Source organism: Gymnogyps californianus, chromosome 3, assembly GCF_018139145.2.
Source record: "Gymnogyps californianus isolate 813 chromosome 3, ASM1813914v2, whole genome shotgun sequence".
In the NCBI taxonomy this organism is placed as follows: domain Eukaryota; kingdom Metazoa; phylum Chordata; class Aves; order Accipitriformes; family Cathartidae; genus Gymnogyps; species Gymnogyps californianus.
The window spans coordinates 87,536,023-87,553,778 of record NC_059473.1 but is presented as its reverse complement, the minus strand read 5'-3'; the positions used below and the strand labels follow the sequence as shown (position 1 = coordinate 87,553,778).

The window sequence follows — 17,756 nt, the reverse complement described above, 5'->3', positions numbered from 1 at the left end:
AAGTGTTTATTAAAATATTCTGCATGTACGCTGTGATGTGGCTTGTAATTAAAATGGTGTATAATGGCAAAGATTTCTGTTCTACATAGGTTTTACAAGGCTTCCAAATGTAGAGAGGAATACAGACTGCCTTTTCTGTGCTAGTACTAATTGCAGCCCCCTGACAGGAATGTAAATGCAGTTCCTTAGCACATTCTTATCTCAGCATGTGTGGGATTTACATATATAACTCCTATTAATGCTAATGGAAGCTATATACATAATTCTTTTTGCATAGGGCTGACACTATATTTTTATCTGAACCTGATGCAACTGGAACCAGCCATCTTATATAAGTCGAAAGCTCTGTAGTTTCTTACCGGAAGCTTTCTTAAGATTTTGGTTCATTTAAAATGTATGGAGGAAATGCAAGTAAAGGAAGCAATACAAAACTTGGTATTGTGATATTGGCATGGAAGGTTCATAACATTCATATAAAAAAGTGTTATGTTATCCAGAGGATTATCGATGAATAATATATCCTGTTTCCCTTAAAGTTTCTTTTTGTTGCTTTTTTTTTTAAATTTCCTTAAATCAGAAATCAGGATTGGTGATTCCTGATTAACTTGTTAATTTAGAACCAATCAGCTTTTAATGTTTAGATGTGTTTAAAGGTTTGTTTGGCATGTTACGACTTAGAAAATACAGTATCTTTTTTATTTAGAGCTATAGTCAGTTCATCGTTGTGAATCTCTGACAAAAGAGCCATGTTGCACATTGTGGTGCTCCTGAAGCCAGAAGCACCTGGAAAGGGTATCCTGGTTGATATCTTAACCTATAATTAGGAGAAGTTTGCTTTCACTGGTTAGCAATGTCCCTCAACCTTCTATTACTAATATCTGAAGTTTTGTGTCTCTTCTTGTTTCTAAAGCTTTTTCTTCTTTTTTTTTTTTAATTTGTGTCTGGATGGGAAATGGCAGTAGGCGTGGCACTTAGGGACATGGTTTAGTGGTGGACTTGGCAGTGTTAGGTTTACGGTTGGACTTGATCTTAAAGGTCTTTTCCAACCTAAAGGATTCTATGATTCTATGATGACACCCTGCTGTGGCTACACTCAGCTCGTCACCTCAAAATTGAATTACAGTAATGCCTGCTTTCAGGGTAGAGGTTTGAGGCTTACCGTAAGCTGATATGAGTTGTCAGAAATCGATTGAGTTGAGAATTTGCATCATCTGAAGCTGTCCTAGCCCTCCCTCCCATTCATTTTTGCATGTTTACGTTTATTCTGCGCAAGTGAACAAGCGCAACTCAATGTTGTACGAAGTTGGAAACAGGTATTTTTAAACAGGACTGTATTTATACTGTAGACAGGCTCCTTAAGTTCTCCTCCTCCTCTCTGCTGTGATGTGGTAGTTGTAGTTAGACAAGACTGTTGAATGACTGCCCCATTAATTTAAAAGAAGCTAAGGGAAACATGATAGGATGTCCATGGTGGGGACCATCTTCTAAAGAAGCTGTTACTTTTTAAGGCTCATTAGAGACAGAGTTTGACGATACACTAGCTGTTTTAAAGGTTGTCTCTGTTTTCATAGGATTTTAATCTTATCCTTTTTTCCCTTATGTTTTGGCTAAGGTTGGATTTTTTATCATTCAACTGGATAGTTAAGTTATTGTTTAAGGATTGTTGTGCATACGCTAGAAGACTGTTCTGACGAGCACAGCTTATATGCTGAAGTAAATGTCAAAACCATAGAGACAGAGATAACAGAAGAATAAGATTTTGATGGCTCATTTATAATGTTGGGAAAAAGAGTTCAGTATCAGTGTATCATTGTGGAGGCTGCACTGTGCTGCTGTAGTGTATATCCTTTACAATGGAGGAATAAAGGTTTTATATTTGTATATCACTGACTGCAAGAGAAATGGATCTGTTCCTTTCAACCTGAGAAATTTAAAGTTTTGGATAGTGTGTGAAAAATGTAAATGTTACTCAGATTTAGTAGCAAGAAGTGATACATAAACTTGCATTGCTGCACAGAAATAACATTTTGTAAACATAACTCTTGACTATAAAAAACTGAGAGACAGTGAAAGCAAACTTTAGATTGGTAAGTATTTGTTATCAGAAAAAAATAATCTGAGTAGGCGGGACTGGCAGTGTAGACTTGTAAAAACAGTCATAGTGACTTTCTCTTTGCATTTGGAAGAATTGAAAAGACCTATTGCTTATTTAATGGATAATTTCCAAAGGAGCTTCACTAAGTTAGTTTCTCTATGGAACAGTTACTGTATCTCAGTATCCTTATAAACAAACATTCAAATTGCATGCTATTAGGAATAAAATGTATAATCCAGATTTGAATCCCAGATGGAGATGAGAACCTTTTGCTTTTGTACATTCTGTGAAACCCGTTCTGTAACCTCAAAGTACCATTAAAAAATGGAAGGAACCCAACCACAGTGATTAAACCCCCAGTACCTAATTAAAATACTGTACCTGGTTGACTCATCTTTGTGCTGGCTGTCTAAACCTGACCTTGAAGTGTGATGGGGGAAAAAATCATGTGTGAAGGCGTACGTTAGCCAGAAAGAACAAGGAAATGAGTTAACTGAATATTGTTTAATGAAAATTTTTCTTAACTGTTTTCAGGGAAGACCTATAATTTGCATAGAATGTAGACACTGCACTTCCCAGAGCATTCAGTAGGCTAATTTAACATCATAGGCTGGTTTATAAGAAAAATACATTTTTTTCCTTTTAAAGAATCATCTGAAGGTTTAAACATGAATGCTATTCACTCTGGATTTTATGCTAAATTTTTCATAAATGTCTTATTTTTCTGGTCTAGTTAGTGAAAGCAAAAATGTTGGCAAATTTCACATTTCAACTAAAAAGTAGTAAAGACTTCAAGGAGTGAGTTTCCTGTTAATTGGGCATTTCGACCCCTGTCATTGTATTAGAGATGTAACTTTAGACTTTGTGTTCAGGTCTGAATGCCACTGTGTCCGTGGAAGTAGAATTTGGAGTATGCACAGTTACATGTGGTAAGTAGCAAAGCAGATGAATAAAACATATTGTCATTTGGTTTTGGGGGGAAAAAAAAAAGTGCTAACTGTAGCAATTTAGCAGTTGTAATTTGCTTGCCCTCGTTCACCTCTCATTGATTTCAATTGCCAATAACTATAATTAACAAAAACAATCAGGCTGATTGTCATTAGGAGTTTAGGTCAGATCTGTTGTTTTATTAATTTCACAGCCTGCAAGCTCCTATTTTAAACCAGTTCCCTACGTTTATTGGCACATGAGCTGCCTTCCCCAAAGTAACAATTTTCGCTATTTGTGAACATCTGTGAGATGTTCAGAAGATGAAAGATCTTCTGATGCTTCTCACAGATGTCTTCCCACATACAATATTGCCAAAAAATTGCTTGCCTGCAGTAGCCTGTTCTGTATTCCACATTTATACAATTTATAAATTGTGCAACGGAGAGGAGAGGTATCATTCTGGAGTAGGAAGGGAGAGAGGAAAAATGAGATGAGCCTTAAGAAGACATCTCTGCATTTGGGGTGATGATAGAAACTGCTGTGAGGTGGTAATTATATTGCTTAGGAAGCAGTCTTGAATCAGAAATGCTATTAATTTTTTTCTGAACAAATTCAGCTTCTCATAAGACCACAGAAGAAAGAAAGAGAGGCAAGTTTTTGCCCCCATCAATCTGATGTTTTCTAGAGTATGCCTTTTTATTTTTTCCAGTCACTTTTTCATCTTTCCAATGATAGAACTTCCTTGATTCCCTCCTATTTCACATCTTAGGACATTATGGGTTTAGGAGATTTTTTTTGCTTCTACATACTTTAATATATCTCTTTCTTCACTTCATAATTTCAAATTCTTCACTTCATAATTTCAAATCTGCTTATATGTTCCATATACCGATGCTGTATATGTATCCCCATACTCTTAATAACCTCACTTGCTCTGATGCACACATCTTTTGGATACTACGAAACTGCTCCTTATGTCCCATCCCTCTAGCAGATGTCTCAAATGTTCTGTATTTCCAGGGAATGTCACTAAATTTTGTCTCAGTTTTATCTTTGGTCCCTCAGAGTTAATGTTGTGGTGGGTTGACCCTGGCTGGATGCCAGGTGCCCACCAAGCCACTCTATCACTCACCTCCTCAGCAGGACAGGGGGAGAAAATAAGATGAAAAAGTCATGGGTGGAGATAAAGGCAGTTTAATAAAGAAAAGCAAAGGCTGTGCACAGAAGCAAAGGAAACAAACAAACAAAATTATTCTCTACTTCCCATCAGCAGGTGATATCCAGCTACTTTCTGGGAAGTAGGGCCTCAGTATGCATAGCGGTTGCTTCGGAAGAAAAATGCCTTAATAAAAATGCCCCCCGCTCCTCCTCCTTTCTCTTAGCTTATATTGCTGAGCAGACGCCATATGGTATGGTATCCCTTTGGTCAGTTTGGGTCAGCTGTCCTGGCTGTGTCCGCTTCCAGCCTCTTGCCCATGCCCAGCCTACTGGTCTTTGGGGGGTGTGTGTGTGAAGAGACAGCCTTGATGCTGTGGGAGCACTGCTCAGCAGTAGCCAAAATATCGGTGTGTTACAGACACCATTCCAGCTACAAATACAAAGCACAGCACTATGAGGGCTGCTATGGGGCAAGTTAATTCCATCCCAGTCAGACCCAATATAAAATGTTTAACCCTTTTAATTCTGAAAATCATATAATCTTACTGAAGAATCAGGAAAGGGAAGCTCTAACAAAAAAGAAAAAAGCATCGTCTCATATCTGAAGTTCAGATCATGTTTGTAGCCTTCATTCTAGTCTGGGCTGTTCAATGCATGGCATGTTTGTCTGTTGAAAGGCTGAAAGGTAGCTTCTTGGTTCTTCCAGTAAAGCTGTAAGCTCTTTGTCTCCTTCATACTCCTTATTCCCTAGATTCATCTGTCTAGCCCTTTATATTTCTTGCTTTCTGAACTGCCTCAATTTTCTTAATTTTTTCCCAGTAATGCTGTGGCTCAGATCCATTGCTCCTCTAGTCATAGTCCAGGTTTACAGAAGCATTAAAGCATATGTTAATGATGTCTCATCATACCTGCCTCAATTTTGCCTTAGTCTCTTTGTGGTCTAATTGTTTTGGCCACTCTTACCTCTAGATTTCTGTCGTAACTGCTGTTTTTGTATCGGTAAGTATTCAGTTCTTTGTGGGTCATCCCTCTTCACCACCCCTCCCCCAGTCTATTAAATTACATTTCTCTAGGGTGAATTTCATTTAGGTAATTTATTTTACTGCATTGTGGCCCGTTTTCTGTTAGGTTAACTTGTATGACTTGTTGAAGTTAAGACTTCATTTGTTAGAGCATCTCAGTAGATTAATTTCATCAGCATTGGCAGCTACTAAGAAGAGGTGGGGAAAGGAAACATGGGAATGAAAGAAAAAGCTGTCCAAAAGGAAGAGGCAGAGGAGTACCAAAAGAACTTGCAGATCTAATTAAAAGAGCTTTTTTCATCAACTCTTTGAGTATGATATACTTCCCAAATTTTAATATTCCCATAGATAAGACATGGTGAGATTTTTCCTGATGAATGTGACTACAGTTAGCCCAGCACCCAGATTTTATCAAGCCAGCCTTTTGGCTTTTCATAGGTTTCCTGTCTTTTTTGTTAGCTAAAAACCTACGTGGCACTGAAGAAAGAGGAATGCCTTTAATAAAAGTGTCAGTTCACTGCCATTTACACCTCTGTCTGCATCCATGAGATGAGACATTCTCTGGAGCAGAGAACGATCCTCGTTTTGTGTCATTTTCAGTAAGTGGTGTTGTCTCCCTCTGTCACTTGGAAGTTCTGTTTCACGAGTTACATGACATCTCTGAAACATTCTGAAATCCATTGGTTTATATAATACCCATTTAAGGAAGGCAGATGCATCATAAATACAATATTCAAAGCAATTTCCTATTTATTATTCTATTGCAAGGGGGGTTTAACTCTCCTCTTTCCATGCCTATGAGTAAACAAAATGCTTCTGGAAAAATGGCAAAACCTTCAGTGTTTACTGGGCGTAAACATATTATTCCTGCCTCCCCCACAAGCTATGTCATTCCAATGAACTGTGTACACAGTTTGGCAAAAACAATTACAGCACTTGTTTTGAATTTGTTCGTAATTGTTAAAATGAGGATGTTCCCATTGAAATCCTGATAGTGAGAGTGAACATTTTTTTGCTTCCTGGAACGTTGTGTAGGGATTTTCCTTAACTTTAGACATTTGTGATAGGTTACCTCCTGTTCCTTGTCTTCAGTAGGACCCTCCATGTTGCAGGTGGAGTCCTGGTGGTCAACACTTGATTTCACCTGTTTCTCATGAGAAGCCCTATGCTACTGACCACCAGCCTCCGTGCTCCGAGAGGCGTCATTTTGGAGGCCGTTGGTGGTATTCCTGTATCACTCACTGTTGGTCACTGTTAGGTAACTTCAGACTCCCCAGTCTCAGTGCCAGGAGGTTTTTAGTGCCTTCAGTTTCTGTTGACCTTGGTGGGAGTCGAAGACACTCAGGCAGTCACAAGACTGGAGGCAGACTGAGTTGGCAGTCTGTACAGTATTCTCTGTGCCATCTGATTTGAGCATTTAAAGGCTAGGAGCCTGAATGCTTTGATATTTAAAGTGAATTAACTGTTTTGCAGAATATATATTAGTTTCTTTTCAAATTCTTTTTCTGTAAGAAAAGTTTTGAATTCATTTTCAATTCTTTTTCTGACACATGACGATTCTAAGAATCTGGTTCCCTAGGGTGCAGAGTTTGACAGAAGTAGATGTTATCTTGAAATCTTAGATACCAACATGGGATAGCTTTAGCAGGCACTCTGAGAAGATCTGTTTTGCCTGATATTTGGCGGATACATCATATTAACATCCAGGATAAAGAAAGAGAAAGCAAAAACAGAGTATGAAGGAAATGAAGAAATGCAGAGTGAAAGATTTTTTTCCCCCCAAAGGGATTGGCATTCGAGAAGTTCTGTTAACCAGTGGATGCCCTGGGACTGAAGCAAAATGTATTGTCCGTGTGGAGGAATGCCGGGGGCCAGTGGACTGTGGATGTAAGTGGAACACTGTGATACAGTAATCTAGAGCAAATAAGTTGATTCAAAGGAAGCATCCTTGTTCTCTGTTAGTCTGGTGGAAGTGGAATGAAGTGATTGCATTCCACCCTCCAATTACCCTGTTAAGCAATCCAGTAATGTTTCAGATCTCATTTCTGTACTGCTGTGCGCTTGATTTCAAGTCCCTGTAAAATACCGTTTTTCTACTATGATGTGCTTCATTCCAGACATTAGACCAAGCAAAAAGTATTTTAAGTAATTTTAAAGGAAAGGATAATTTCCAAGTAGCATTCTCTGGTTTGAAGAATTATGAACTTTATGATCGATTCAGAGATGTTTCATATAGTTGATGATGTACCTATTAAAAATTCCTCCTATAGGGGGAATACCAATTTCTGAGGGCCTTGCCTGTGTGAAGATGCCTTGTATTTATATACCTCCTGAAAATCGATTTAAATATGTTTGGAAGACGTTAATTCCAAACAAGGTGAGTAAGTGAACCCCACTTAGTGCAGAAAAATTGCATACTGCGTGTATTTACCACATGCTCCATCTGAATTGTACCGACTTCTGGGCAGATTATTTCCTTTGCTGTCATAATACAAGTAAGCCCTGATTTCTCACTGGTGAGTTGGTAATACAAGGACTCGCATGGCTTTACTCCTTTATGCAGCTTCAATTTCCTGTTTATGAGGGAAACAATAATTTTAGAGAGTAATGTTTACTGTTATTTCAGAAAAATGGGGCATAGTGGCTGGTGAGTGCATACATTTCAGCAAGCCCCAACCACGTTGCCCTTCCCAGTTGTTCAAGTAGGAGGTGCTGAAGAGATGGGAGTTTTCCCAGGGGCCAAGAGGTCCTGACAGGTTGGAAGCTGTTGGAGTAGAATAAGCACTTTTCTGTGCGTCTGACACAATGCAGCTCGTCTTTGCAGATCTATTTGAAAAAATACAACCCTCTTTTTTTTTTTCTTTTCTTTGATATATGGCTAGACAGCACACATTCTTCCCAATGATTCAGCTATTATGGAAGTTTGCAGAGATACCCATTCGGTTACTTTCCAGTGTGAAACTCAGCAAAATGGAAATGTAATTGCCTCTGTAAAATACACAGTCTACGCAACAACTGGTAAGCTCATAGAAACGCTTACAGTCTTCTAGTGATATGGCCCTGTGTTTTTTATGTACTACTCAATCTTCGTAAGATTGCATGTCACCAGTAGTATATAGGCAGGAGCTTGTGTGCTGTGGTAATGACTGTCATGAAATGCAGGCCAAGAAGAGAGACATATAAAAGGAAATGACAGAATGGGAGTGAAGAGGTTCCTTGTGGTAGGAATGAGTATTTTCTTTACCCTTTGTAAAAATTCAAGATAAAATAAGGAGGTTTTCCTGTTACCTGCTTATTTTTTACTGCACCCATGTCGGTTAACATAGACCTTTTTGCCTCACTAAGCCACATAGCGCCAGCAGCACGGGTTCTGCAGTTAAATCTCCTTTCCACTTCAATACTGAAGCAGGAAACAACCTTTTGTTTTTTTTTTCTTTTAGTAGCCATCTGGAATTTGCTTATACACAATGGATTTAGCAAATTTTTAACATTAAAAAGAATATATCATAAAACAGTTCCCCAGTACTATCTTGCTCACCTCCTCTGCTAATAGGATTTTTGCTGACTTCATCAGGAAAGGTAGCAGTGTGCTGATTTTCTCAAACCATGAGAACAGCCACACAGAAACTCCATCTTTCCTAATCAGAGAAAGGGTGAAAGTGCTTTGCTCATCAAAATGTAAAGCTTTTCCTGAAATAATGTAGATTCAGGTCTTATGCAAAATTATGGCAGACTAGAAAGAAAGAAATCCTTGGAGATACCCCTCCCCATGTTTCTCCCCTCCATGTTGTTTACCTAGGTAAAACTGTCTGGCCTGGGAATCCGGCTTTTTTTCCTCTATCTTCAGAAAGATAGGCTATTTCCTGCATCTCTATTGAGGTCCTTTCTGCCATTGTACAGTAACATGGAATTTGTTTATTCATTTTCTAAATCCATCTGGCAGTCACAAAACACCCAAAGCTTCCCCCCCCCCCCCCCCCCCCATTCTGTCTCTACATTCCTTTTTGTACAGAGGAAGCTTCCTTTTTGAGACCTGAATTAGCAGAGCACATAATCTGTTTTAGGTTTAAGCATGCAAATGGTCCCATTGACTTGAGTTGGTGAGTCATCAATAGGACGACTCACACGCTTGTGTTTAAGCTGTGACTGAGTAGTCTTGGTGAAAAGTGGTCAGATGAAACCCGCCCAACAGACCTACCCACTGAGAACTTCTTACAAGGATTGAGATTTATTGGTTCAGAAAATATTTATGACTATACAGAAATCTGAGGAAGACAAGGCCTAAGGTTTATTAAGTAGCTTAAAAGGAATGGGTTGTTCTGCTTAGTGCCAGATCAGCGTCCTTTGGCTTTGTACAGAGGTGTGTAGAAGCCCAAAGGAGTTTCTGGGCTTTGATTCCCTAGGAGTGACATTGTTTGGACTTTAGAAATTATTAACTCCTAATTAGGTACATAGAAGAAGTTATCAGCTGAAGTTTTGGTTGAGAATGTACCAGGACTTTCATCATACAGATCTGGTTTTGCTCTCTGTGGATGGTCAGAAGTCTAGCCAGATCAGACGATTGCATTTACTTTTCCAACAGGATCAGGAGGAAATGAGAAAGACCCTCTTGACAGCATCAGTGGATGCGGCAAGACTCCTTGTGTTTCGATGTAGATTTTCTTAGCTGCTGCCTTGTATTTTGCAGAGCTGCTCTGTTCTCTGGGAGCATGGCTTGCTGTGTTGTTCAGACTCTGGAAAGGGGTAACATTTCTGCCCATGGTACAATGCTGCCTTTCCCAGTTCTTCATTAAAAGACTTTTTGAAATAAGGGTTGGGGAATTTGAGACAAGTTTATTACCCCTGTCAAGCAAGATGGTTTCTTTACCTACTCCAGAAAATCTAAGTCTTTCTGTTGAGCGAACATCTTTTTCTTTGCCATTTATCTATCTGGTCTCCAAGCTGAAATGTAAAGAAGGGCAGAATCACAAAATCAGTATCACAAATGGGAGAAGAATCTCCCTTTTCAGGTAATCTACAGGACCGAACTGGATTTTTTCCAGCATCCAAAACTGGCCACAGAGATTTCTAGTCAGCGCAAGTTGGGCAGGTGTGGTGGGCTGACCCTGGCTGGCTGCCAGCCCCCACCCAGGCGGGTCCGTTGGAGCCGGCCGGAACCGGCCGTGCCCTGCATGGGGCAGCCCCAGCCTCTCCTCATGGAGGCCTCCCCTGCAGCCCCTCACTGCCTGGGCACTGGCACCCGGTACAGCAGGCCAAACTGTCTGTGGGGAGAGGGTCTCGTATAGATTTTGGGAGGTGTATTTGACCCAGCTGAATGGACAAATCCGTTTTAGTCAGGAAAAAAGCGGGTCCTCTCTATTACCTCCTAAATTACTTTTTTTTTTTAATCCAACTGAGGCGATTCTGACCATCTCTCCGCCTCACTCAAGTCAATAACCTTAAGTTTGTATATTTTGTCTTTCTCATCACCTAGATCACTCCTTTCACCGTTCCACAGAGATACATTTCTTCATGCCAGAGCTACAGGATGGGGCAGGGGAAGTGGAAATGTGTTTGCTCCGTGGCTGGCCTTTCTTCTTGGCACTTTCCTAGAGAGAAAGCCTTGAAATCGTCAACAAAGCTAAAAATTATCAATGCAGCCGATAAGGGGTGAATGTGTTTGCTTTTGTCTCATCTTTCCTCCTCTTTCCAGCGCTCTGATGTTTTATCCACGCGAACAGCAGCGGCCAGATTCAGCAACACTGTCTGCAAGCCTGGCCCCAAAGCCACCACTTGAAAATACATAGCGTGACACTTTCTGCTTCAGATTTTGAGGCGTGGGAGGTGGGAGGAAGGGAAGACATGTTGCAAAAGGGCAGGTAAAACCTCACAGGAATTTGTGTGTATTTGCCATGTGGCAAAACTTATGAGTTAATTTTAAATCTATGCACGGAGAACTTCCATGTGTCCTTTACCAGTGATCACTGCGCTTCTCAGTGGCCTTTTGATGAACAGTTGCAATGACCTTTTTGTATAAGTGAGTGGTCTTTAGTAATTTGGCTCTTCCTTTTGTTTTCAGAACTGTTCAGACCTATGGGTTCTCTTTGTCTTTTATAGCAAGATAAACATAATAGGGGAAAAAAAAAAGTATTTTATCTTCAGCAAAAATTATTGGAATCTCTGCAAGGAAAATCCCATCTTTTAATAAGTGACATTTCTATACATCCTTCTTACTAAATCACTACCCTGAAACAGTGAAGGGTGGTGTTTCACACTCCCACCTATTGTGTTGTTCGGTGTTTTGTGAAGACTTTGGAGCTGGAAGGCAGTTTATTCGTATTTGCTAATAATAGTGCTGTGAGGAGGGAGGACTCTGCAAGGGAGGAATGCAAGAGCAGAGAACGAGCCTCATTAGGATGCTATGTGAAGGGTATCAGCCTACTGAGATCCCAGCTGTGCTCCAAGCTCCATGCTTCACATGAACGAGAGAGCGAGTTGGGGTGTGTGTCTAGTGGCACTTCTGTGGAGAAGATGGAGGCAATAGTGTTTCTGTGTCTCAGAGGCCATTCTAGCCCCCATCTCTCTTCAGTTCATTTCCTGCTGATGACTTCAGTGCCAGTTAGCTTCCTTGAGAGAGAAAATTCACATCTCTGTAACTGGCTACTGTGCAAACATGTAATCAGCATCGCCATGTTGTCCTTGCATTTGCACAGAAATGAAATGGGGAATCCCAGTACCCAGGATTAACAAGCCTCGATCTCCTCTGTGTGTATGTAATCCGGCTCTCCCATTACCGTATATCCATCCATTTTTAATACATAGAAAAAGGCTTATAGATAATCTGGAACGGAAACAAAAAAAGCTATGTATCCCCATTATATTAAGGAAAAAAAAAACCAACAGTCTGGAGAGGCAAAATCTCATTCCTCTCTGCCAAACTGATATATACTTTCTGGATCTGAAAACTGGTGGAACGAACTCCTGTTGGCTACTGGACCATATAAAAAATTGGTCAAGCGTCTGCTTGTAGATGGAGCACTGCTGCACAGTCGACATCATGGTCTAGGAGGGACTCTAGCTCAGTGAAACACCCAGGGGAAGAGGAGGATGAAGAGGAACAGTGCTGCTGGCAGAAGTAGTGGGTTTCCTTTGGACAGAAATGGTGCTGAAAAAGCAGGTGTTCCACTCTCTTGCTGTATATGATTTACATTATTACGAATCTGTTTCTTATTGAAAAAATGACTGAATAGAATGCAGAGACAGAATTTGTATTGCTGGTACTTTCTGGAGGGAAATGCTAGCAGTGGCAACAGATGCTTCTGAATGTATTTGGATTTAAGCAAATTAAAGGGGAGAGGGTTCCATGAAGGCAGAGGACAGTCCAGAGATGCACCGCACTGCACAGAAATAAAAGCAGCTTTGTTAAACTGTAGTATACAATGCAAATACAGTTGCTGGGCCACACCACAGCAGATTATGTGCTGCTGTCCTGCTCTGGTGCTTGGTGTGAGGGAGGTATGTGATATATCTCTTTCGGCCCAAATAAGAAAGCAGTAACTTTCTAAGGTCCTATTGTTCTGATGGCACAAAGAAGGTAAAAAAGCTGTCAAGCTTCTTAGCAGCTGGTAGTGGCCGTACAGATGACACTTTTGTTTCCTTTAATCCAGCCTGTTGTCCCCCCATTGGCATAGCAGATAGGGACTGGGGTGGAGGGAGTGTGCAGTGCTTGGACCATTTGAGCTGTTGGAAATGCTTCCATGAGCCATGACCAGCGCACTCTGGGGTTTCTGCCACAGGGCTAGCCTCAAGTCAGCAAGCCCTGGTGGAAGCTAAATACTAAATCTGAGCATTCCTTCTTTTCCTTCCTTCCTGCCTTGTTCTGACTTGCACAAATAAATGCATCTTCATAGTTTAGATCCAACAGTGTCTACAATCTAACTGCAGTATCCCACCCTTGCATTTCATTTAAGTGCATTCCTTTTTTAGTAAATATGAATATAAATAATCAACAGGTAAAGTAAGAATGCCAAGCTTTCAGTAGGGTTGGAGGCAATCTGCTTGAAACTGTCAGATATGTTATCAATCTCTTTTTTTTTTTTGTAGAACCCTCGAAAATTTCTAGTGGAGTGCACACAATTTTAGGGATTTTTTTCCAATGTAATTGTGGAATATACATGATAGTGCTTTTTTTCGTCATTCTTTATAGTGAAGTAGTCCACAGACCCACAGTGGGCTGTTGACTTCAAGTTGAAAGTCATTGAACTAGACTACTCATGTTTCAAAAAAGAATTGTTCTTCCTACTTTTACTAAGCTAAGTAGATTTTTTAAAAAAGTTGGTGTAAATACATCTTTGTAACCTTAACTGTAACTGAAGATGTTTTTAAGGCATATTCTGGCTGTGGCAAAATTCTCACTGACTAATTGGGAGTGTTGCCTGGACTTTACAAGTGCAGTCAGGGGCTTAAAAGTGCACCTGATGTGAATGAGTTTTTGCTCATTGTGAACCGGCTTATTGGGAAACTGCTTTTCTGTCTGCTTCCTGCTTGCATTTTAAACACGTGTGTTTACTTGGAAGGCATCCCCTCTGTATTATCAGGTTGTCTCTTGGGCAGTTCTGGTTCTTGACTATTGGAAGAATTTCTTGCCTAGGAAGCAAACTTGAGTGGATTAGCTGTGGATAACATAAAACTTGCTTTTCTCTTCAGCAGGCTCCTGTTAGAGCCTGTAAACAGAGGTATTCTGAGAGTTCTAAATTCACATCTTGCCAAGGGGAAAATATATTACGTTAATGAAATTGCAAAATCAAAGATAATTTTCATTAACCTCCATTCCCCATTTTCAATTCTAAAAAGACATAGTCCAGTCAGTGAAGTGAATTAGTCTAAAAGCAGATAGGTCTACATTGTATAAAACCCCCAGTATTCAGACTTACTATGTATGATATTCTCAGCCAGTTCACCATTCTTACCTGTCCTGTATCTTGCAGAAAGATCAGGAGAATCCTATAGATGAGCTGTGGTTTAAGAATATCAGAAGGAAAATTCTGTGATGTAGGAGAATGAAACTCAAATGATGTGATGGAAGAGTTGCTTAGATACTACAGTGATGACAGTGGCACAGGACCTTATATAGAAGTAGAAATGAAATAGAAATAGAAATGGTTTTCCTGCAGTCATTCTGCTACACAGAATTCCTACCAGTGTCAACATGAATTTTGCGTACCAGTCAGCAATGAGATAGCACCTTATAGTTTTAGAAACTATATGAGGGAAAATGAAAGAGAAATTAGGCTTGGCTTGTGTAAAATTGTCAAAGCTGGAGGGATGTGGGAAGATGCCTGATGATTCATTGATGTAGTTGAATGTGACTGAACAAATAAGGTCAATTAAACTTCAGAACAAGGTGATGAGGTTTGATTTCCAGGTGTTTCTTTATCCAGTGTCAAAAAACAGATGGAGGAAGTTGGTTGACCATCTTCAGCATTTTCCACTCTTCCTGGGTTGTTTGTCAGAGTCATCTCGTAACTGGTACATCTGGTCTTAGAGAAACAGCCTCAGTAATGGCAGGGCCCTCAACTAAGTTTCCTTAGTTGAATGGCTGAACAGGTTGCAGCATTACAAAATGCATTTTTACTTGACATCCTTGCTACATTTTTCGCTTCTCGGCTTCATGCAGTTGCTCCTTGCTATGCGTTTCTGGGCCATGCAGAACAACAGCTTTCCGTGCTCAGTGGTTATTTGCTTTAAATAAAGGCTTTGCAGACCTAGATAGAGACAGGGAACTGAAAAGCAGCGCTTAAGTCCTTGAATCTGGTCTTTTGTTAGCATACTCTCTTTTGGCTTCATTATTATCATGATTATTGCAGCAATTACCATTGTTAGAATTCTTCTGTAGCACGGTGGTACCTTGGTGCCTCAGCCCTGGGTGATGGAGCACCTGGTACCAGGCACAGAACAAAGAAGTCAGCCTGCCTCGAGTGGCAGACAGCCTATGGTAATTCTTCTGTCTTTATCATTCGCATATCTTACGTGGACATGTCTTCAAATCTTACATTAAAGCATTTCTTAAAGCAAAAATATTGTTATATTAGTCATTCTTAACATGTACCAAATAGATACTTTTCCCTCTCTTAAATTTTTTCCTTGTCTTTAGGAATTGCAGTTCTTTGTGTTTCACAGCTGTTAAGTGACATGTATCCCACTCCACATGCCTTGATCTCCATTTCTTTGCATCTTCCTTGGTTAGATATGCCTTTGCAAAGAAGGTATAAAATGTTACTATTCTAACTTTTGCTGGTACAGTAAAGGCCTGAAGGTTGTGAAAGATGTCAGAAAGTAAATAATCAAGCCCTGCTCCTTTTCAGTCCTGTCCATCAGATTAAATGCCTGATTCATTTGAAAATTTGAATATAATAATGACCATGTATTTCTTTTCTTCAGAAATGGAAACAAAAAAATCAAGGAGAACAGAAACAGGTCAATCAAGGAGAATGATGACAGATGCCATTCTGGTCTTTTGCCTGGTAACTGGAATCATTGTGACTGTTGGTGTGATCTTTGCCATGGTCTTTATGATTCTTCACTGGTAGGTGGACAGCATACAATGTGATTTACGTTTTATTTGATCAAAATATGGTATTACTAATGACAAACATGACCTGGGGTGAACTATTTAAGTTTCTCTGTAGTTTAATATTTGTGTTGCCAGTAGAGAAAACAGGAACAAGCTTCTGGAGACTGGAAGGAAGTACTTTACAAAGCAGTTACAGTGATTGTGGATGGAAAGGGAATGATTTAGAGCAATTTATGTAAACCAACTTAAAGGTATGTTTTTGTTTAATTCTTTCTTCCATTTCAGGGCTGTTGTAAAATCTATTTGGAAATCAAAATCTGGGCAAGACAACCAAGACAAGAAGCGGGCCAACAAAAGATCACTGTGTAACATGGAATAAATAGCCCCCCGCCTCAGGGTCCGCATTGGCCTTTCAAGGAATTGGAGTCTCCACCTGCAGCTACAGTGTTCTCACCATCTGCATTAGCCATAATACAAGAAGTGGCAGAGCCCTCACTCACAGAGGGTGAAGTACATAAGTCCTTCCATGACTTGCATAATGAACAGAATTAGAAAAAAATAATAAAATTGGATTACATAGAAATACGATATAAAGAAGATTAAAATATGTTTGAAATACTGGTTTTAAGAACTAGTTTTTACAGTTCATTCACTGTCTTGGATTACTGGATTTCAAGTGAAATGGGTAAAAATGCTTCTGTTTTGAGGTGGACATCATTCCCCAGGTAGTTTAATAGTCTGAGCACCTCTGAACTGGAGAACCAAAGCCAGATTTTTGTGAGGATGTTGAAAATGACATATTTAACATGTCTTAATTTTGTGAAGATGTTAATCTAGACTAGATGAAACTAGGCATACAGTCTAGGCAGAGATCATTTTTTGTAAAGTGCTCCTTATCTCCTTGATGATCTTCAAGCACAGCACCTGCTATGTAATCACTATAATCCAGTTTCTTCTTGACACATGGAAGGATGTGTAATGGTAGAGAAGATCATTAAAAGTTGCTTCATAAGTTTCATTAAATTTTTACCTGCACATTTGCACACGTAACCATTTCTGCCATCAAGGGGACCAAAATATGTGAACTGAAGAGTAGCCCCATAGGGTCAGACCAAGGATTCATCTACCTCTGTAATCAAATCAATGGACAAAAGAAGGATGTCTAGGGAAGAGTACAAAAACACGTCAAGGCTGTATGATGTTTTCCACGTGTATTCCTCCAGCTTCCAGGCATTTGCAGGTTTTCTGAACCAGATGCGATTTCTAAGCAGTTAGCAATCTTGAATGGATTTCTTTTCCATGGCTTTGTTCAATGTCCCCTTGTACGTGTGTAAGCTTCTGTCACATAAAACATCCTACGGCAAGGAGATCCACAGCGCAACCACATCTTTTGTCCAGCTTGAACCCACTTCCTGCTAGCTTCATTTGTCACACCTTACTTCTTGAAAAGGCAGCGAGCTGTCAATCCGCACTGTCCTCTCCCTGAAAGGGACTGTCTTTTAGACCTCTAACATATTCCCTGGTTATTTTCTTTCTGGACTAAAAAGTGCAAGATTACTTAGTGATTCTTCATTCTGAAACGGTACCATACCTCTGACCATCCTTGCTGACCTTCTCTAACCCTCCTCCATTACATGACTGTCTTGTTTATGAAGGTGCTTTCTGTTTCTGTAAACAATCATTGTTTGATGCAAATGAAAAAACTGAGCTGATGACGTGTTGAAAAATGGACTGTGGACTGATTAAAATGTTTAATAGATTTTGTGATTAAGATTTTCTCTTGAGTATAGTAGAAGCTCTGAAAAGAGGCCAAATATTGAGCACTCCAGGGTAGAGAATGCTTCTCAGTAAAGAACATTGCAAAAAAATTGCAAAAAAATAGATTGGAGGTAGTAACTCATCCTCTCAAAGAATTCCTGTTCTCTTCAAATCCTCTGTTGCTGCAGATGTTCTAACTGCACCATCTGCACATCCTTAAAAAAGCATTATCATATTTTTC

General features: G+C 39.8%; 1 protein-coding gene across 1 annotated transcript; it reads left to right on the top strand.

The window, feature by feature from the left end:
* Positions 1–746: 746 nt before the first annotated feature.
* On the top strand, positions 747–16,297 carry SPACA1 (sperm acrosome associated 1). Its single transcript, XM_050893966.1, has 7 exons — positions 747–792; positions 2,968–3,024; positions 6,991–7,092; positions 7,476–7,582; positions 8,088–8,223; positions 15,625–15,769; positions 16,043–16,297. The coding sequence occupies exons 1-7, from the start codon at positions 747–749 to the stop codon at positions 16,134–16,136; spliced, it is 687 nt and encodes a 228-aa protein (XP_050749923.1). The 3' UTR covers positions 16,137–16,297.
* Positions 16,298–17,756: the final 1,459 nt, after the last annotated feature.

Excerpts from the sequence above, each read along its gene's own strand:
- SPACA1 (XM_050893966.1), top strand. The coding sequence starts at position 747 with ATGTTGCACATTGTGGTGCTCCTGAAGCCAGAAGCACCTGGAAAGG. Across the intron at positions 793-2,967 it reads GCCAGAAGCACCTGGAAAGG|GTCTGAATGCCACTGTGTCC; the intron begins GTATCCTGGTTG and ends CTTTGTGTTCAG. Across the intron at positions 15,770-16,042 it reads GTCTTTATGATTCTTCACTG|GGCTGTTGTAAAATCTATTT; the intron begins GTAGGTGGACAG and ends CTTCCATTTCAG.